Genomic DNA, 21,290 nt, shown 5'->3' on the forward strand with positions numbered 1-21,290 from the left:
TCTCTTTGTTCCCGTGGGTCAGCCACTCTCTGTCAGTGACTCCCCATGCCAGCTTTTGTACCTGAGTTGCTGCTCACTGAAGAGCTGGAATTGGGCTGTTTGGAAATTATCTCTCACTGACTGAAAATGCAGGAAGCTTGAGCGTGAAACTCACTCATCAAAAAGAAAAAAAACACACACAGAGCAAGAAACCACAGGGCTTATCAGCCTGTCGTCATCAAGCAGACTAGAATAGTGCAGAAAACTCTAGGCAGAGAGGAAATGAACTTGAGAGAAGGGGAACACGCAGGGCAGAGAGGAGAGAAAGAGGGCGGAGCGGGAGGAGCACAGGGCACTGCGATGGTGGGAGGATGGAAGACGCGGCGGTGAAGCAGGGCTTCATGTACTTCCAGCAGCAGCAGACCTTTGGAAAGGTAGGAGGAGCAAGGCGGGCTGGGGCTGAGCAGAGGGGTTGGGGGCTGCTAGACATTCCTGAGGAGGACAGGGGTGCTCTGAGAGTCCCCAAACCCTTACAAGATGGTGGGGACTGTGCCACCCACCACATTCGACCCAGAGCTGAATTTGGGAGGGCTCCTTCCCTAGCAGCTGCTTGCCTCCCAAGCAGGCCCCAAACTGTGCTCTTTGCTGTCACTGCTCCCCTGGGGGGAGGGGGTAAAGGAAGGCTCTAACTTCCCCTCTTGCCTCTCTTGCTCTATGGTGACTTCTTCTCATGGGGACACCTTGGAAGGGAATGGAAGAAGCAGTGGAGAGGATATCTCAGGATTGCAATGCAGGCTGCTTCCTTCTCTCCTGCCCCACTGGGGTAGGTTTGGCTGGTGTTAAGCTTGAGCAGAGCCCCAGCGTGTCCAACCTGCTCCTTCTTCCTTGGCCTCCTTAAATGAGGAAGTGCTCTTTCCCTCAGCTGACCCGCACCAGGGCACCGCTCTCCTGCTCCTCCCGGCTCCTGTCCTCTCTCTCCTGTCCTGTCCTGTCCTGTCCTGTCCTGTCCTCTCCTGTCCTCTCTCTCCTGTCCTGTCCTGTTCTGTCCTCTCTCTCCTGTCCTGTCCTCTCCTCTCCTCTCCCCCACATCCCCCCCCTACATTTCCCCCCTCACCCATCCATTTCTGCCCATCCTGTCAAGAGATGAGGTGGGAAAATTTGGGAAGGTCAACTGGAGCTAGGGCCTTCTGCACAGTAAGAGGCTGGTGTCCAGCCTGGGCCCTGGCCCGCCCTCCTCACCCCTCTGGGTGTCAGTGGCTTACACGCTTTCCCACTTCTCCATGTGGATCTGCTGGGCTGGGGCTGCCTGGCCGCCTCACAGTCCACCTTCACTGTGATTTTTCTGCCTCCGCCATTCTCTTTGCTGTTATCTCAGGCCTCTCCTTGGTTGCTTGTGGTGGATCTCCAATTCCAGTGCTTTCTAATTCTTCAGGCCCTGGTTTGCTTCCTGGGGTCTCCTGGGATCTTTACTTCTCTCCCCAAGTTACTTGCTATGGTTCCTCCACTCCCCTTTGTTCACCATTTCTCCATCTCTGGTTGGCTCCCTCTCGGTACCTCCCTGCCACGCATCTGGGTTCAGAAATGGCGCAGGTTCAGGGCCGTGCTGTACAGACAGTCGGGCTGTGCCTTGGCCCGGCTGGAGCTCCAGGATAGCCCAGAGAAGCTGCGCCGAGGAGAGGCTGCCCGGAGGGTGATCCGCCTCAGTGACTGTCTGCGGGTGACCGAGGCCAGCGGGGAAGCCAGCAGCCCCAGAGACACCAGCGCCTTCTTCCTGGAAACCAAGGACCGCCTGTACCTGCTGGCGACCCCCACTGCTGAGCGTAGCAGCTGGATACAGGCCATCTGCCTCCTGGCCTTCCCCGTGAGTGTCTAGGGATGCAGGAGGACAAGGGGGTAGGAGTGGGGGCAGGCGATACTTGCTATGGGCAGGTATTGTAAGAGCCCAGGCCAGAATTTTGGGGGCAGTTCCTTGGTGGGGGTGACCCCAATTCAGAATGCAGCCAGGGGCAGCGGGTTGAGTGCGCCCTGAAAGAAATCCTGGCCCAGAGGTGGGGTTTGGGCTTGGTGACAGTGGTGAGACCCTGGCCTCTTCCCCAGGGCCAGAAGAAGGAGCTGTCTGGGTTGGAGAGGAAGGGCAGCCAGCCCTGCATGGAGGAGAATGAATTGTACAGCAGCTCGACCACAGGTAAGGGGCTGCCTGTTCTCCCTGGGGTGTGGTGGGAGGAGGTGCGGGCCAGCCAACAGCAGCCTTCCTGCCCTGTGGTTGTCCTCAGCCCGGGCCAGCCCCCTTATCAGCCTCTCTGCATCACTTCCGGGTGTGGCCCCAGGTGGAGGAGCATGGTCTGCCTCGGTTGTCAGCCCTTCAGCCTTGGTTCACTCCCTCTGCCAGGCCCTGCTGGGGGGAGGGCAGAGCCTCGGGTCCACTGAAAGTGCTGCTCTTGGACCCTCTGTGTTAGGACCTGAGCAACGTCTGGAAAAAAAAAAAAGGCTTGCTTTCTGTGAACCGAAGTTGTCCTGTAGCAAGGGAGATGTGCTGACAGGCACCCCCACCCTCCATCTTTCGATCTGCAGTCCTCTGGGAGGGTGTGTGTGGGGAGGAGGAGGACATGGGGACGTCCAGTCTCCACCTGACAGAGGGCACCGACTGGCATCCGAAGAGGTGGGCTGAGTTGTGAGGGCAGGGTCAGGTGCACCTGCAGCTGGCACAGGAGGGATCGGGGAGTGGCTGGGTGGGGGAGAGATGAGACGGAAAAGACAAGGCTGTGGCTCTGGCAACAGGGTAGGAAGGATGTGGGCACGAGGTCGGGGTGCGTGTGGCTAGGGCATGATGCCTGCTAGGGTATGGAGGAGGTACCTGGCATTTGGGGGTTTGACCTGGCACAGAACAGGTCACGGGTACATGGCTGGCACTGGCTGGTGCACTGAGAGCAGGACAGAGCGGAGGCAGGCCAGCTGTTTACCTTCTGTCTCCTGTCCTTCCCAGTGGCCCCCTGCAAGGAATTTGCTGTGACCATGAGACCCACGGAAGCCAGTGACAGGTGCCGGCTCCGGGGGTCCTACACCCTCCGGACTGGAGAGAGTGCCCTGGAGCTGTGGGGTGGCCCTGAGCCGTGCACACTCTTGTACAGCTGGCCCTACAGGTTCCTGCGGCGCTTTGGGCACGACAAGGTGAGCCGGCTGCAGCAGGTGGGTGGGAGAAAGGATGATGGGGGCAGGGAAGGAAACTGTCCAGGAGAACACAAGGGACCCTGTGAGGAAGATTGAGTAAGAGGAGGAAGGAAAGAGGAGATAAAGGCCCAAAAGAGGGATGAGAAGGGAACCAGAGGAGGTGGGGTGGAAGGAAAGAAGAGGCATGGATGGAGAAGGGGTGAGAGAGAAGGCAGAGGATGGCGAAGGAAAGGAGGCCTGGAGGAGCTGGAGCAGTCAGAGGGTCCGCAGAGGCAGGCGTTCTGCGGATGTAGTCCGTGCCACTTGGCCCTTGGATGGAGGGGAGGGAGGATGCAGGGAGAGGAGAGGGAGGTCAGAGCGGGCTTTGCTTGTAAGGAGGGAGGATGCAGGGAGGAAAGGGAGGATGCAGGGAGGGGAGGGAGGATGCAGGGAGAGGAGAGGGAGGTCAGAGCAGGGCTTTGCTTGTAAGGAAGAACACAGAAGGAGGGGAGACAGGTTGGGCAAAGGCTCGGACAGACCCCAGTGCAGAAGTCAAAGGTGATGGGTTTGGGGTTCAGAGCTAGGTCCAGGAGAGGCAGCCCTGTTCTGTGGCCTTGCCAATCATCTGTCTTTCCTCCTCGACCCAGGTAACCTTTTCCTTCGAGGCAGGACGGCGGTGCATCTCTGGAGAGGGCAATTTTGAGTTCGAAACCCGACAAGGCAATGAGATCTTTTTGGCTCTGGAAGAGGCCATCTCTGCCCAGAAGAATTCGGTCCCTCCTGGGCCCCAAACCCAGCCAGCCACAGCCCCAGCAGTGCTGCCCCAGCTGGAGAGCCCGTACTCCCAGCCTCACGACTCACTGCCACCACCTTCGCCTACTGGCCGGGTGGCCCGCTCCCAGCCGCGGGGCCCAGAAGGGGAATATGCAGTGCCTTTCGATGCGGTGGGGAGGAACCTGGCGAAGAGCTTGAAGAGCATCCTGGTGGTCCCTCCCCCGTCCCCAATTGACCCTCTGTACGACAGCATTCAGGAGCGCCAGCCTTCAAGACCTGACCACATATACGATGAGCCTGAGGGTGTGGCCATCCTGTCTTTGTATGACAGCCCACAGGAACCCCTGCGTGACTCCTGGAGGAGGCAGGCCACAGATGATGGAGACCCCAGTGACCTCCAGCACATCTACCCAGTGGGGCAGGACTTCCCTGCTTCTTGCTGGCCACAAGGAACTGAGTATGACAATGTCATACTTAAGAAAGGTCCGAAGTGATGGTGGGCAGAAGAATTATGGACCGCACTGAATGTTAGCACTGAGGTGGGTCTGTACGCACCAGGAAGGGGCTGGGGGCTGGTGAGAAGGAGCAGGAGGGGAAAGGCAGGCCTCCCTCCTTTCTGCCGATGACTCCTCCTGCATCCCAGGTACCTCCCTCTGCTCCTTCCCGAACCTAGGCTCACCTTGGTTTGGTCTGAGGGATTGTCCTGGGTCTGCTGCATGAGTCAGATCCCAGAGCAGGAATAGTGCTCTGAGGAGACCCGCCCTCCTCCCACTCCTTTCCCACTTCCGCTTGTTTCTTTCCCTGGTCCCGTGGAACCTCAGACATTTAGGGCAGAAGAGAAAAGGACATCAGCAAATCGCTTGCTTCCCCAGCTTGTGCAGGCCTCCTGCTTGCTCATGTCTTCTTTGGGGGACGGCCCCAGCTGCACGCACTCGGGAGTGTGTCTGCGGCTTTCTGCAGGTTTTGGACTTCTCTGTGGTAGTAAACATTTCTGAAATGTTTTTGTGTGGCATGAGTGCTGCGGGGTGGGGATGGGACAGACACAGCCTTGTCGGGAATGACCACTTCCAATGGCGATCGATAGCCCCTCTTCCAGCAGCAATGTCCTCTCTGGGTCTCGGCTGGGTCCCAAGTGTCTGAGTTGGGAATCCGCAGAAATCGGCATACCCCGAGGAAGATGTTCAAGCATCTCTAACCCTTTGCTGGTGTAGGGTCGACATCAGAAAAATAAAAGGAAGTGGGATATATGTGTGAAGAGCTGGACTGGAGGACAGGAAACTGTTGGCAGTTTTGAGCCTCTTCTGTGCTAGAAAGGGGATGGATCCATTCAACCTCTTGCCCTCCTGAGACTTGTCCTCTTTTAAAATGAGACGATTCCACCACATGGGCTCTGAGAGCCCCTCTGGCCCTGTGATTCTCCATAGGCTGTGTGCGCCAATTCCCATAGGTCAGGGCCTGTACACTCTCTTCATCAAAACCTGCTTTCCTGGAAAGGTAGGTCAGTGCATTGCTGCTGCCAGCCAGTCAGCCAGTACCAGGGGGCAGCGTGTAGGCTCCAGACTGTCCTGGCCTTGAGACGCTTATAGCCCAGAGGGGGCTGAGACAAAGGCACAGATGTCTATCATGAGAAGGGGACTTAACTACCATAGGGTGACTCAGGGCCCTGGGGTCAGAGGAGATACCTCTGGGTTCATTGGGGGACCAAGAAAGGCTCCAGAGGGAAGGTAGTATTTAAGGTGGACCTTCAAGGGAGGGAAGGGGTTCGATGAAGATTAAGGAGATGTGAAGAGAGCACCCTAGAAAAGCCAGCATGAGTGGAGGTGGGGGAAGGTGCTGGATGTACTCAGGAAAGACCTCTACATTCAGAGTGGAGGGAACTCAGGGCGATATAGTTTGGAAGGCAGACTCCAGCCATGTTGTGGAGGAATTTGGATGTAACCGGAGGGAGGGATTTGTACAAGGCCTCTGAGTAGAGTCCCATAGAGCTGCCCATTGGGACAACAACCCCGTGGAAATGGACTGGGGTAGGGTGGGCTGGGGCTGAATTGTGGGGAAATCCAGAAAAGGCTGTGGATTCAAAAGATGCTGTAGAGACAGGGCCTGCAGATCCTGGAGTCTACTGGATGTTGAACACAGAAATAAGTTCTAGAGATTCAGGCTTTGGGAAGAAGGAGAGCTTAATTTCTGATGTGTTCAGGTTAAGATGGCTTTGCTCTGTCCAGCCAGAGCAGTGCCAAAAGCAGGTGGAAAGGGGCTCTCAGGTGGGAGGGAGATGAGCTAGCGACCCAAGGATCACGGCAGCCTCCCGGTTGTGCTGTGGTGTCAGTTGTATCTCTCAAAGCCTTTGCCTGCATGAAAGTAGGCTGGAGACCAGGGGAGTCCTTGGCTCCTTGTCTGTGCCAAAGGGCTGCTTCTGCTGCCACCATCTAACCCTTGTCCCGAATGCACTGCCTCTGTGGGTTTTAGTTGTTCCCCAGTCCAGGCTAGGGGTGGGACTCGGCAGGGCTCTTGGGCAAGGATGCCTTGATTTTTATTTCTGTCAGTGGCACTTGAGGTGGACCTGTCAGCTTAGCCCAGCAGGGGGCAGTGTTAGCCTGTGGAAAACGCTGCTGGGGGCTTATCTGCGGCCAGGCCTGTGGGCTTGACCCTGAAAAAGGGAAATTAAATATTTATGACCCCAAAGAATGGAGGATAGCTTGAGGAATCTGCATTTCAGAGTTTGTACTTCAGATCCTCAAAATCCTTCTTGGAGACCTGTGGATTCTGCCTCCCAGAGGTGTGAGACACTAAGCTGAAAATTGCCCTTCTTCTCTGTCCCCCACCTCAAGATCCTAGAACTTCTGAATTCTCTGCTCTGATGTTAGCTTTGCTCAAAAGGGGAAGTGGTAGGTGGACGCTACAGGGAAAGGTGGGTGAGGGCTGCTGGGACAGGGGAAGTGGAGCATTTGAGGAACTTGGGAAGGGTAATGAAAGTCCTTGAGACAGTTGTTGAGGATGCTGACCACATTGTCATGGGCCCTCCCGAAGGCACGACCGGGTGGGCGGGTCATCCGGCAGAGAACTGTGTCAGCACAGTGCAGCTGCCTTAACCACACCAGCACTTGTGACACACACACTGAGTTCGTTCCTCCGAGGAGCCCCACCCAGAGCTGAGGAACCGGGGAATGACCCACCCCACCCACACTGAGCCCACATGCAGAGGGGTCTGCAGAGATGTTTGCTGGATGGATTCTTGAAGGCATGAGACTTAGGGATCCATCTCCTCAAACAGGAAGGAAGAGAGAAAGCCCTCCTTCCAGCGTTTCTGTGCCACCATGGCGAGGAGGAGTCAATTCATAGACAGGCTGGTTTCAGAGGGAATGGAGCGAAGTAAGACCAAGGACTGAGAAAGCGTCCTCAGCTCCAGGGTCTGTCTGCTACCCAGCAGCTGTTGATACCAGGAGCTTTGCTGTGACCAGGAAACTGTTTTTATTTGCTAGTTATTATGCAGAGGTGGCATCGGGGCAGGTAAGAGCTGCCAGTGACTGGTGCCCATCATAGAGTGATGCACACACATTCATGTAACTGTGCATGTGCACATAGAAGCATACATTATCACTCTTCTTATTTATTTTCTTTTCTCTTTTGCCTCCTCTTGTATTTTTTTTCCAGAGCATATGAATGGTGTGTCTGTGTCTGTGTATGTGTTGGCCTGTGGTCCTTCCATAAACCTGCTCCCAGGCCAGGGCCCCTGGTGAGTTCCCACGTTGGAGCTTCAGAATAAACCAAGGCCCAGATTGCCTGGGCCTCTCTGCTCCCTCAGACTCCTCCCTGATGGCTGCACTCAAGCTGTTGCTGCCACCACCTTTCAGCTGTGATGCTAACCAGCCTCCCGCCTCCTGCCTCATGGGCGCTGATTCAATTAGCCAAGGTGCCCACCTCCTGCCAGGGCCATTTATAAAATCAGCTAGGGCAGCTGGAGACCTCTGGGAGGCCAGGGCTGGGAAGCAGTGGGGGGCTCAGTGAGCTGGGTGGGGGAGGTAGAAGAATGAGAGGCCTGGTAGGGGCATCCGATTCAATTAGCTATCAGGCTGGCTTCCCTGTGCAGGCAGCTGTACATGGCTGTCTCGTTCTGGTCCTCAGCTCCTAGGCTGATGCTGGCCAGCACAGGTCAGGGGCCATCCACCTCTAGTTCTCTTTCTTACTTCCCTCCCACCTCTGCAGCCCTCTGCTTGACACCACCGGCTCCAGATGGATTCCTGGGCCAGAGGCAGCTGGTGTATCTGGGAGAAAGCATGGAAGAGGAAGCAAGGGCTTCTGAGGGATTTGTGGGGGAGCTGGAGTCCTAGGGTCGAGTTAAGTAATCCTGGGACCTGCACCTCAGGACAGGAGCAGCCTTATGCTTTCAGGAGTCTGATCAGAGAAGGCTAGCTGAGGGGTGGATGAAGGTATGTCGGGGGCAACAGCGTTTGGGAACAGAATGTTCTTGAGTTTGCACAGCATCTTCTCATGGGCAGACTACTTTGGGGCAGTTTGGTATGGTCGGCTAGGCATGCAGACAGCCCAGCTGCCTGTGTCTAAGTTCTGGCTCTGCTACTCCCTAGCTGTGTGTCTCTGTGCATCTGTTTCCACATCTGTATAAAGTGGGTATACTGATGTGTCTTCAGAGGTTCGTTCAGAAGATAAAGTGAGCAGATAAAAGCACATCCTCTAGAACGGTGCAGGGCACACACAGAGCTGCAGTGTTATCCACGATCTGCCCCCAGCCCCAGGGGCTTCACGAGGCCCGCAGGGTAAGATGTCCCTCTTTTACAAGCAAGGCAAGCAGAGTGAACTTAGCTGGTGAACATGGGCTCTGTGGAAGTGGGAGGACCTGGTTGGAAAGGAGAGGTAGGATTTTGATAGGAAGAAAGAAGAGTGGAAGAGTATTCCAGGGGAGATGAGGGGAGTAACATCAAAGGGTTCTCCGCTGCAGGATGGGTGGCTCCTGGCAGGGGGCCTCTGCCCACCTGGGCAGAGCTGCTTGCCCACCCTATCATGCCCAGAAGTGGGAGAGCTGCCTTCTAGACTAGAAGGCCTTTGTCTGAAAGCAAGGCTGGAGGACTGAAGCCACAGGGCAGATCTCTTCCTTCCATCCGAGCTGCTGCATCAGCTCATGGCCCCACAGCTGGCGCCCTGCGTACGGGGCAGGCTCTTTGCTGGGCAGATGTCCTATGGCCGGGTTCATTCTTTACCTAATTTGTCATTGTACTCCCAGCATCTATTGCAATGCCCGGCACAAGGTAGGTACAAATAACTCTTGATGGAGAGAATAAATGAAGCCTACTGTACTTGGAATGGGGGACACAGGTGTTCCCCAGCATGTAATAATACGTGGAGCCCTAGGAGGACCCCATTTAGAAACATCTCCCCCACTGACTCCAGGAATCTTTTCCTTAGCATTTGGGGCCTACCCTTCCTCTCTCAGCAGGGCTCTTTTTTTTTTTTTTTTTTTATCCTCACCCGAGGACATCTTTCCATTTTTTGTTCAGATAGAGCGGGAGGGAGAGAGAGGAAGAGAGAGAGAGAGAAACATCGATGTGAAGGGACACATCGAGTGGCTGCCACCCGCACGACCAACCAGGGCCGGGGACTAACTGCAACCGAGGTACGCGCCCTTAGCGGGAACCGAACCCGGGTCTCTCAGGACCGCAGGCCGACGCTCCAACCGCTGAGCCAAACCGGCCAGGGCAGCAGGGCTCTTTTAAAATGCAAGTGCCCCAGGCTGGGCCTCACCAGAGCGGCTGATAATCCTGGGGAATCAACTAGAGTGAAAGGAGCAGGACTGGCATCACTGGAGCAGGAGGTCCCTGTGGTGGCAGGAAGGAGGGGCAGAAGGTGGGACTGGCCCTGACCTGGGCCTGGAGTAGAAAGGTGGGCTGGTGCTGAAGCTCTGATGTACCCTCACACCTGGCAGCCAGGCCCGCAGGTGCTGGAGGGACACACAGGCCCCCGGCACACTTCTTAGCAGGCCAGATGCTGAATAGACCTGAGAATTGGTAAGTCTCCCCTGTCAATGCCCACCTGTCTCCTGTGCCCATATCCAAACCTCGGCACCACTCCGCTGGCCAGCACCCTCTGGGTGCCCCAGAGGCTGAGAAATCCCCTCCCTGACATTCCAAGGAGCAGAATGTCTAAGCCAAAAGGGGCCTTAGCAACCTTTGCACCCGAGTCCTTATCCTCCACTTAAAGTTACTGAGGCCTAGTTAATTTTTAATCCCTCTCAGATGTATTTATATTTTATTAGAATTTGTTTACAGTTGTGCTTAATGCAAAGGAATAAATCACTAATATTGAGACTTGCAATGTCCATAGGAAGATCATTTTTGATCTTTTATGTGGATAAGGGAGGGACAAAGGGGAGGGTTCTACTATCATGGGGAAGTTGGGGTATCCCCTTCCCCATGTAGTGCTGGGGGTAGAGTCCTTATGGTATCTCAAGAAAAAGAATTTTCTGAGACTCACACAGGAGGATGAGTAATTTTTATTTGCCTGGAATTACATCCCTGGGCTTCCAAAGTCCCATTTCCCTTAGTCCACTTATAGAAGAAGTGTAGCTGGGGCTCCAGTAGAGCTAGCAGCACAGCCAGTGTCCAGAGTTTCCAATCCATGTTGCAGCCAGGTCCAGAAGGGACTGGACGGGGAGAGAACAGACACACGACCAGTAAAGTTGGGGGGACTGGCCAAGGTGCTTGTAAGTCACATCTGGGAACAGAGGTCATTGGCCACATGGGCAGGGCCGCTACAAGTGTGGGAAGTTTTGGATTACTGAATTCCCTGACCAGAGGAATTCACGCTCTTGGTTTCTCTTGGTTGACTCCTGGCTTGCATGGTTCTCATGCTCCTGCTCCCTGGCGAAGCTGCCCAAATGACATGCCTGTACTATTGGCCTTCCCTTTGCTCCTTTCCTGTTATTAATAACTAGGTTTATTATGGCAATATCACCACCATCTTCAAGCAAGTCTTTCTTCCTTTCTCCAGTGTCATGTGGGGGCTAAAATAATATGAATACATGTCCTGCCACCTTCTGAGTTCTTCTAGGCTGGGCCAATAACTAAATTAACAGAGACAGATTAACAGGAGAAAACTCAATTTCAGTACATGCACATGGGGAATTCACATAGACATGATAAATCCATGAAAATCACAACATTGGGTTTACAAGACATTTTGGACAAAAGAGACAAAAACGGGAATGGGGTGTTAGATTTCAAAAGGGGCAATTTACAGGTAGTTGAGGAAGAGTTGAGCGCTCTGTGGCAGGAACATTTTTTTTTTTTTTATAGACTTTAATTTTTTTAATTGATTTTTTTAGAGAGAGAGGAAGGGAGAGGGAGAGAGAGACAAACATCGATGAGCGAGAACATTGATCGGCCGCCTCCTGCATGCCTCACACTGGGGATCAGGGCAGGAACATTCTTGCTGGGTGACTCAGAGACAATGGGATACACGGTATCCAGCCCCCCCGGCACCTGCCCAAGACACTCTTGGTTACCATACTTGGTTAGGCTAAGGCAGCATCATGAGAGCTCCTTCCTGAAGCTGGTTTCTCTGTCTGAATCTTTCGGACAGGAAAGCGGGAGGGCAAAGGTTCTTTCTGAGTCTTTTGTTTCTTAATAAACAGCTTAAAATCAATATCCGAAAAAACAACTTTTGGTTCCTTCAATCACCACACAAGTCCCAGAGCAAATGCCCAGGGGTGTGAGCCAGAGGCCCAGGTTAATCAAGGGCAGCTTACACGGAGCAGTTCATTTTCTGCTGGTCACTCACTGATCCACGTGGGAAAGAGCACCAAGCAGTCCTGTGCCCTTTTCATTTTCCTCCAGTCACTACCCCCACCCAGTCCCTTGCCCCTTTATCCTCAACCCCGGGGCAACTGTCCTCAACAGGCAACCCCAAAGCAGGGTGCAGCAGCCAGACTCCCGGGTCCTGTTCCACCACAGACAGGTACAACTCAGTCCATGAGTGCGAATGAGGCGAGAGCGGCGAGGGGCTGGTGGAGAGAAGATGGATTGTGGAGAGGTGAATGGGATGGATCTGAACAAGAAGGATCTGTGGACAAATGAAGGGCAAACAGATGGTGACTGTGGGAGGAGCCAGGAGTTTCAGTGGGGTGGGGGGTAGTTATCCAGGGAGCTGGTGGGGCGGGTAGGGTGGGAGTAGCTGGGATGAGACGCCCCTGCCTGGTCACAGAGAAGTGAACCGTTGTAATTAACCTAGTTATTAACAACAGGAAAGGAGCAAAGGGAAAGCCAGATAGTACAGGCATGTTATTTGGGCAGCTCTGCCAAGAAGCTACAACTTTACACTCCTCAGGGTCCAGGGCAGATAGACGCATGCCCAGTAACGCTGGGGGGCCTACTGAAGGTGCTGCAGTCTTCGCACCTGGGAACAGGTCAGTGGCCAGAGTGGGTATGGCCACTGGGAGCACAGGAAGACGTAGGATACTTAGTTCCCTGAACTAAGAAACTCATTCTCTGGTTTCTCTCGGCGTGTTGCACCTGATTCCTGGCTTGCGGCGCTCTCTCACCCCTGCTTCCTGGCATTCACCACGCGGCCCCCCGCCATATGGACCCCACACACAATGGACTGATGGACTAACTAGCCTGACGCGGAACCAGGCCCATCTGCAACATGGAATGGAAACTCTGTTCAGATAGAGGGAGAGAGAGAGAGAGAGAAACATCGACGTGAAAGCGACACATCGAGTGGTTGCCACCCACACGACCCAACCAGGGCTGGGGACAAACTGCAACCAAGGTACGTGCCCTTAGCGGGAACCGAACCCGGGTCTCTCCGGACAGCAGGCCGACGCTCTAACCGCTGAGCCAAACCGGCCAGGGCTGGAATGGAAACTCTGGATGCTGACTTTGCTTTTAGCTCTACTGAAACCCCAGCGGCACCTCTTCTATGACTGGAATGGGACTTTTGAAACCCAGGATGTAATTCCATGCGAATAAAAATGGTCTCAGAAAATTCTTTTTCTGGAGATATCATGGGAACTCCAGGACTCAGTGGGGAGAGAGATGCCTCAGTTTCCCCTGAGAGCACAAGGAGGAGGCTCAAGGGGCTGTGGTGGGAGAGAAGCAGCGTGGTTGTCCTGGCCCCAGTGCTGCCAGATGGCCGCGAGCTGGGTTTGCCCAAACCCAAGGTTATGCTAGAGAACAAGCAAGAAAATCCTGCTTTTCTCCAGGACAGTTGGCTGGGAGGGAGCGGGACCCTGGCTGGCGCTGGGTGTGGAGCACGGGCACAGAACACGGCGTGGAGCACTCAGCAGGCTCCTGTGCTCAGAGCGAGGCATCCAGTGTCTGGGGCCTGCAGGGCCAGCTGGGCCTCACGGACCAGCCAGACCTCGCCTGAACCTGAGGCAGAGACTGGGCTCTGTCAGGTTCTGACAGCCCACCTGTGCTCTCCTGTTCCTGCCTCTTGCTCAGCTGGCCCGGCTTAGGATCCTGTTTCCCAGTAGACAAAACAGAGCTGCCTCCCACAACCACCCCCCAAAGGCCTTTGGATTCCTTCGATGGCTAAAGCAGCGAGGCCAGCAGCAGGGTAGAGGGGTCTGTGCTTGGGGCATATTAGCTTGTTCAGCAGCTCTGTGCCCTTAACCTCCATGTGTCCATGAGAAGGGAAAACATGGGACACCAGACAGAGCACTGAGCTGGAGCTATATGCCCTGCTTGGCCACCAACTGGCTGTGGGATGTTGGGCAAGACTCTGCACCTCTCAGGGCCTTACTTTGTCATCTGTGAAATGACAGAGCTGGATTCTAGGCTGGAAGACCTTCAAAGTTCCCATGAACTCTCCAGTCCTTTGTTTTGTGGGAAATTCCCAGGACAGCAAAGCAGCAGAAATGACTTTGATAAGGGGGAGTATGAAAAATATGGGGTCAAAGTCTACTTAAACACATGATGGGGCCCACCACTAGACTCAGATGTGTCTGGGAGCTGGTAGGGCAGGTTCCATGCCGTGAGGGACAGAGGTACTTCCTGGGAGAGAACGTACCTAAAGGAAGGAGGTGGCATTGCAGGACCTGTGTGCATAGTTGTACATGTTGAGCAATGAACACGTCCAGGGGCACCATTCATACTGGGAGCTCACGTGAGCATGACAAGCTTGACCAAGGAAAAAAGCACAAGTTAGCAGAGAGATGGAGTGCTTTGAGGACTGTAAGGGTCTCTAGGGCCACCAGGGGCAGTGGCTCAGGCTGTGCACTGCACAAGTCCGGGCACCATTCACATAGACGGCAGTGGAGTCATGTCTGGTGTCTACTCCAGGACTCCCTCTTTCACTTAGCGCACTGGCTGCACATGTGGGCATGCCCCTACTGGACGCTGAGACAGAAAAGGGAAAGGCGGGGTTTCCTGACTTTGCTACAGGTCGCCAAGCACTGTCGGCAGATCCAAGGTGTCCACTGGACACTGAAGAGCAGAAGCGGGAGATGTAGGTGTGTTGGTCTCAGAGGAGTTGGCATCAGGGCTGGAAGACAGAGAGCCAGCACCCAGGGACAGCCGTAAACACCTGGTGAGTGCTTTGCATGGACTAGGGTCCTGCAAGGGGGTGTGAAACCCTGTCCCATCTTCCTTGGAAGCTGGTCTTAGAGCTGTCCCTGTGTCAGCAGCTTCTTTCCCCTGCGTGGTCCCAGCTGGGCACACCCTCGATTAGCTACCAGGAATGCCTGTCTCCAGGTCCAAATCTTCCCCGATCTGATCCCCTCCCTGCTCCATGTAGCTTCTTTCTTTGCTTCTCCCCGGTCACAGGCTTGGTCCTCTTGGTTCCTTTGACAAAGGGAGTCATGAGAGCAGACGGTAGCTTTTCTTTACGGAAGTCACAGTCAGCTGTGGAGGCTGCTTTGTCACAGTGTATCATATTGTGTTAAACACTTGGGCCTGGGTGATGTCTAGGGGTGTGGTGACCATGGCCCCTCTCCTGGCAACAGGTTTCCTAGAATCCAGAGCATTTCACATTCTCCCTTGTTTCTTTCAAAATAGTGGGTGTTGTTTGTATTTTACTGATGAGGAAACTGAGGTCCAGAGAGACTGGATGGCTTGCCCAAGGTCACCAACCTAAGCGGCTGTGTTGGACTCAGCCAAGCCCTTGCCTGTGCACCCCGATGCCTGCATGGTGAGGTGGCATGCAGATGTCTTCCAGTGCTGCTCATTATAGTCCTTACAGGAGGGTCATCCCTTTGTGACTTTGAGATGTCCAAGAGGCTATGTGGCAGAATAGAAAGAGAAGTAGCTCTAGGACTTGCCCTGACAACTGTGCTACCCTGGGCATGACACTCCACTTCCCTGGGCCTCAGTTTTGTCATCTGTAAGATGGGGTTAGTAACTTCCATCAACCTCATGGGGTTGTGGTGTGGCTTAAATAAGATCATAGGTAAGTGAGCGGAAGTTGTGTGCCTTTGGGTGTGGGGACCAAGGCCAGGAAATCACACCCTCACCAAATCAGCCTGACCAAATATAGCAGGCTAATTTTTAAGTTGATAATTTTGTATGGCCCACGAATGATGTTATAAATATTCAAATGGCCCTTTGCAGGAAAAAGTTTCCCCACCCATGTGCGGCTATTCAATCATAAGTCATGATCATCTTCCAGAGTCCCTTATGGCAAACAAATGCCTAAATTCTCATCAGCTCATGTCTCAGGGTCATCTGAGCTCCCACAGGCATCAGGTTGAGAGCAATGAGAGAAAAACGCAGGATGGCCCCAGGGAGGCTTGGGGGATAGAGAGCTCGTCGATCCTCTTGCTCTTGGCTGGGCCAGCTCTCTGAAGCTCTTCAGAGGCAGCACAAGGGCCAGACCAGCGTCAAGGTCCTAAGGCAGAGGAAGGCTTTGGTATCTGCCAGCAGCTGACAGGACACCCAAGGGTCAGGCCTGCTCTGTTAAGAGACTGTCCCTTCCTGCTGATCCAGGCAGGTGGCTAGATGATGGATGGCCTGTGGAGGATGAGATTGGAACAGGGATGGGGAACTGACCAGTTGGCAAAATCTCGAGCAGATCAGTGGAGATCATCTTGATGGAGGGCTGCATTTAGGGGGCTGGTGGTGAGTGCCTGGGCCCCCTGGAGCCTGTCACATGCTGCCCTGTGCCTGGAGAAGAGCGCAGTTCTGGCTGGAGCCCCAGTGCCCTTTCTCATCCCACCTCCACTCCAGGATAGTCCAGAAGCCCCCCTTGCTGACTCTACTTCGTGCAAGACATGAAAGGTAGGTGTGGTTTCCACCTGAGTGAGTGTGCTAGCTGGTCAAGATGTGCCCTGACAATGCTGAGCAGGGGGGTGAGAGGGTGTACTTCTCTGCAGTGTCTGGATGCAGTCACAGTCTGAATGTCCTGGCTACTCATTGCTGGTGTCTGTGGGCACCCTTCAGTCGCTGCTGGCTTGGGCCTGCAGAGCCTCCTCCTGCCCCAGAAGGTGAGGCTATAAGAGGGGGCAGCCTTATTACACTCTTAGCTCCTCCTCCACGAGGTCTGTACCCAAGACAGGCCCCTGTTCAGTGCTCCAGCAACAGGGGCCATTGGATTGGCTCAATAGGCTGGGGTCCCCTGACGGGAAAGCTCAGACATCACTCACACAGGGCATCTCCCTAAGTGGAGAGACAATCTAAAGGACTCCTTCCATTTTCAAGGGTACTTTAAGGCTAGGTTCTAGGTTGGCTCACCTAAAACAGCCCAAGCCCTAGGCCAGATGGGAGCTGGCAGAACCTGGGGGTGGAGACAGTGACCTGGGTGTGGGCTGACCCTCTCCCTGGGCCAGGCCTGCAATTTGCATGCACAAGATGCTCAGTGGAAGGCTCATCCACGGGCTCACTGACTCCTGCATCCTGTGTTGTCTCCTGCTTCCTCCGTATCATTGCGACCTTTGCTGTGGTATCTGTGCCCAGAGTGCCACTGTGCCGGCTCTCTGGGCACTTGAGGTTCTTGGCCTAGTGCCACCTGCCTGATATGGCCTGGGCCGTCCCAGCCCTGGCTGGGAACCGTTGCCTAGAGAGCCCTGCTACCCTGTGCTCCAACTCCAGACCCTGACAGGCTGGGCGTGGACAGAATGAGACCTCATGTGGTGGTGGGAGCGGGGCTGGATGGGGAAGGGGAGGGTCAGATAGTGATGCAGCTTCCCTGGGAATGAAGAACTGCGAACTGGCCTTTGGAGGGTGGCGCGGCTGATGGCTGTGTGATTTGGGGTTCTGACACTCGCCTATGCGTTCATCTGCTTTGAGGCACTCTGAGTGGGGCGGGAGGGTGTGCCTAAAATATCTCCCCCCTGTAATTCATCCGTTATAGCTTCACTCCATTTGCCAATGAAAGATTTTATCATTTCTAAAGGCCTCCCTCGCAAAATGCAGACACCTCTAATAAAGTGGTCATGCCTTAAGTTCATCATCAGCTAATACTTCAATTGCTACCATTTTTAACAGGAAATAGATGAGGCAGGAATTTGGTCTGGATAGAGATATCGGTGTTGTGATATGTGTGTGTTTGGGTTGAGGATGGAGATGTTTATTTCCATTCATTCAACAAATATTAACCAAGCACTGATGAAGAGCCAATGTTCTTGGTCCTGGGGGTGCAGAGTAAACAAAAGAGATAAAAAAAAAATCTTGGACCTTGTGGGGGCAGGGAGACAATAAACAAACACAAAAACTAAATAAAATTTATGTATGTCGAACAGCAGTCCCTGCTGTGGGAAAGAATAAAGCAGGGGAGGGGACAGGATTATGGCAGGAAGAAGGGCAGACCTCTTGGTGGGGCTTGTCTGTGAGGGAAGGACGAGCCTCTTGGCCTCTGCGAGCCCTGGGACTAGAAGGAGGTGCTTATTTTGAGGGCATGCAAATGCCCTGGGACCTGCCTTCTCTTCTTGCCCACCTCCTCCTCCACTTAACACCCCAAGAGCCACAGAGCTCTTGGGTCCCAGTAGAGTACAGAGAGCCAGCCCATGGCTGAATGCCATCTGGAAATGTTCCCTGGGCTACAGGAGGAGGGAGTGAATGGAGCCGGCAAGCTCTAGACCAGCTGAAATGAGTGAGAGACACAGAGCCTGCTCTCCCGCATGGCTCATTGCCCGGCCCTAATCTGGGCCATTCCTCTCCTTACACACCAAGACTTGGAGGGAGCAGTGCAGCCATGTGGAGTGTCAGGGGTCACTCTGCAGCAGAAAGTCAAGGCTTGGGACGGTGCTGTGGGAGATGGGAGGATGTGCGGCGTGGAGCGTGCATAGGATAGGGGGGCAAGGACCTGTTTCAGAAGGTGCCTGGTTTCCCTCACTCTGTTTATTTCTCCATCCATTTTTCCCTCCCTCTCTCTCTCCCTTCCTCTTTCCACCACAGCGTTTTCTCTGGCCAGGTTAGGGGGTAGAGAAGGGAAGGACAAACTCCTGCCTCAACGAGTCTACTGCAGAGACAGCAGGTGCTCCAGGCGAGGTGTGTTTAGTGCTCAGGGGTCCAGAGACACAGCATGGAATGTGGATGCCCAGCTTTAGAAAGGAGGCCTGACTTTACCTGGGCCTCATGGAAGGCTTCCCAGGCAGATGATGCAGTGCAGTCCCCTAAACTAGGGGAGGAAAAAGGGTGCTCTGTGTGGAAGGACAGAGTTTTACTCTAGATGGAATGTACTGTGAATGTAGTGAGTGGAGGCAGGAAGGGCTGGTCACAACCTGAAGGATTGCCCCTGGCAGGGCAGGGCAGGGAGGGGGCCTGTGTGGGGAGCGGGGATCTGAACCCCAGAGTATGCTCCCAGGTCCATGCTCTTAGCCCTGGAAGTGATGTGGAATGTGGCGGGGGTGGGGTGGGGTGGGGTGGGGGGTGGTCACTGATTCCTGGTGATTAAGGCTGCTCTGTGTGGGCACGGTGCTGGCGCTGGCGAGGGGTCTCAGTCTCAGCAGCCTCCACACCCTGGAAAATCTTCTCTACTCCTATTGCTTATAGTTTTTGCAGAGGACAACACCAACAACAATGACACTGACCCTGACACCACCCCACATCCCCTCACCCCTCACCCCCCCACTACCCACTGTACAAAGACATAGTGGTAGAATCTGAACAATCCTCCCTAGGGGTAGGAGATGAGATGCTCTCATTTGTCGCCCTTGCTGCTTTCCATGATATAAACATTCCTGCTCTCAAATGATGCTCCTTGGTGCCAATTCAAGACCCATAAGAATCCACAATTTAGGGTGTGTACAGTGAAGAAAGAAACTTTATTAAGTGAAAAGCAGCTTGGTTGTGATACAGCATGGCTACAGAACTGCAGAACAGCTCTGGGGCCTGGACTCGCTCTGGCTGGGCAGCAGGTCGCTCCTTGAAGGTCTCTTCTGCTCCCTGATGGTCTGTTCTGCTCCTGTTGCTTTGTGCTGGGCTGGGGCCAGGCCACTGGACTGGACTGGGCTGGTCCGCTCCTGCCTACTCTACTCTTCTTTGGCTCATTCTGCTCTGGCAAGACAGCTCCAGAAAGGGAATCTTCATTCTCTAGCTGAGCGAGAGAATGCCTTCTCAGAGAGCCAGAGGGGAGCTGGCTTATATGGACAGGAGTCCCTATTTCTGATCCTTGATTGGTTCATCCTCATGCACATGAGGACTCCCAATCCTCACAGTTTGATTGGTCCAAACAGCACTGTCCTGATTGGCCACAATAGAGCCACTCTGATTGGCTGGAGCTGCACAGCTCTGATTGGAAGGAGGAAAGCCTCAGTCCTATTGGCTGAAATAAGGTTCCAGGATTTCCTTTACAAGGGCTGGCTCAGATGGCAGGAACTGCAGCTGGTCAGTTCAGTGTGGAGACAGGCAGTTCAGCAGAGGGTTTTCTGAGCTGTGCAGTGTGCAGTGTGCAGTGCAGTTTCCCCGAGAGGCCCTGTGTACAAATGACTGTCGGTCTCTCTTTTTTAAGTTTATCTTTACTGTTGGAAGTATTACAGATAGCCCTCCTTTCCCCCCTTGCCTCCCCACCCCACATTGGAACTCTCCTCCCTGCCCCCCTCAACCTTCACTATACTATTTGTCTGTGTCCATTGGTTATGCATATAAGTTTTTTGGTTTATCTCTTCCTGCTCCCCCTCCCCCCCCTCTTCTGAGGTTTGACAGTCTGTTCCCTACTTCTATGTCTCTGGATCTATTTTGTTCATCATATTCCACAAATGAGTGAGATCATGTGATACTTGTCTTTCTCAGACTGGTTTATTTTGCTTATTATAACACTCTCCAGGTCCCTCCATGCCATCTCAAAGGGTAAGAGCTTGTTATTTTTTATAGCTGCATAGTATTCCATTGTGTAAATGTACCACAGCTTTTTTATCCACTCATCTACTGATGGGCACTTGGGTTGTTAGACACTTCTCCAAACAGGATATGCAAATGGCCAAAAGACGTAAAAAGTGCTCAATGTCACTAATCGTCAGAGAGATGCAAATTAAAATGACTATGAGGTATCACCTCACACTTGCCAGAATGACCGCCATCAACAAATCAACAAACAACAAGTATTGGCAAGGGTGTGGAGAAAAGGGGAGTCTAGTACACTGCTGGTGGGAATGCACACTGGTGCAGCTACAATGAAAAACAGTATGGCCCAGCCAGTGTGGCTCAGTGATTGAGCATTGACCCATGCACCAAGAGGTCGCTGGTTCGGTTTCCAGTCAGGGCACATGTCCAGGATGTGGGCCAAATCCCCAATGAGAAGCATGCAGGAGGCGGCCAATCCATGTTCTCTCTCACTGATGTTTCTCTCTCTCTCTCTCCACCCCCTTCCTCTCTAGAGTCAAGAAAGAAAAAAAATTAAAAACAGAATGGTGTTTCCTCAAAAAAATTGAAAATGGAACTTCCATTTGACCCAGTGATCCCACTTCTAAGAATATATCCTAAGAATCCTGAAACACCAATCAGAAAGAATAAATACATGCACTCCTGTGTTAAGCAGCACTATTTATAATAGCTAAGATCTGGAAACAGCCCAAGTGGGGTTTTTTGTTATAATTTGAGCCCAGTTAGCCTCTGGAGCCCTTCTTAGTAGGTGTCTTATTTTTCTCAGGTTTCACACCACTAGGGCTGCTTTCAAGACATCAATAGACAGCAGTTGGCTTGCGAAACCCCTGAAAATCCCACTATCGGCTTTCAGTGTGGGCCGACTCTAGTGCACAGGGCCACAGGCCCCCGCGTCCTTCTCGGCACTGCTTAAAGCCTCCCTCTTCCTTCCCCTGTGGCCTCTGAGGAGAGTAGGTTCACATAAAACAATATGATTTGAAAGTTTTCAACTTGGGAGATTTGAAAACCGCTTTATTTCTTCTGTTCAAAAAGAAATAATAATAAAAGATTCATGGAGTGCTTTCCACTACAATCATTTTCTGGAAGGGACCTCTGTGATTTTGTTCAAACCTTGGTTTTGCAGAT

At 53.5% G+C, this 21,290-nt stretch overlaps 1 protein-coding gene across 1 annotated transcript; it reads left to right on the forward strand.

The window, feature by feature from the left end:
* Positions 1-268: 268 nt before the first annotated feature.
* DOK2 (docking protein 2) lies at positions 269-5,530 on the forward strand. The gene is made up of 5 exons (XM_036240188.1): positions 269-413; positions 1,559-1,840; positions 2,077-2,164; positions 2,963-3,147; positions 3,774-5,530. The coding sequence occupies exons 1-5, from the start codon at positions 351-353 to the stop codon at positions 4,392-4,394; spliced, it is 1,239 nt and encodes a 412-aa protein (XP_036096081.1). The 5' UTR covers positions 269-350; the 3' UTR covers positions 4,395-5,530.
* The last annotated feature ends 15,760 nt before the right edge of the window (positions 5,531-21,290 follow it).

Source organism: Molossus molossus, unplaced genomic scaffold (genome assembly GCF_014108415.1).
Source record: "Molossus molossus isolate mMolMol1 unplaced genomic scaffold, mMolMol1.p scaffold_m16_p_4, whole genome shotgun sequence".
Classification (NCBI taxonomy): Eukaryota; Metazoa; Chordata; class Mammalia; order Chiroptera; family Molossidae; genus Molossus; species Molossus molossus.

Excerpts from the sequence above, each read along its gene's own strand:
- DOK2 (XM_036240188.1), top strand. The coding sequence starts at position 351 with ATGGAAGACGCGGCGGTGAAGCAGGGCTTCATGTACTTCCAGCAGCAG. Across the intron at positions 414-1,558 it reads AGCAGCAGACCTTTGGAAAG|AAATGGCGCAGGTTCAGGGC; the intron begins GTAGGAGGAGCA and ends ATCTGGGTTCAG. Across the intron at positions 2,165-2,962 it reads GTACAGCAGCTCGACCACAG|TGGCCCCCTGCAAGGAATTT; the intron begins GTAAGGGGCTGC and ends TGTCCTTCCCAG.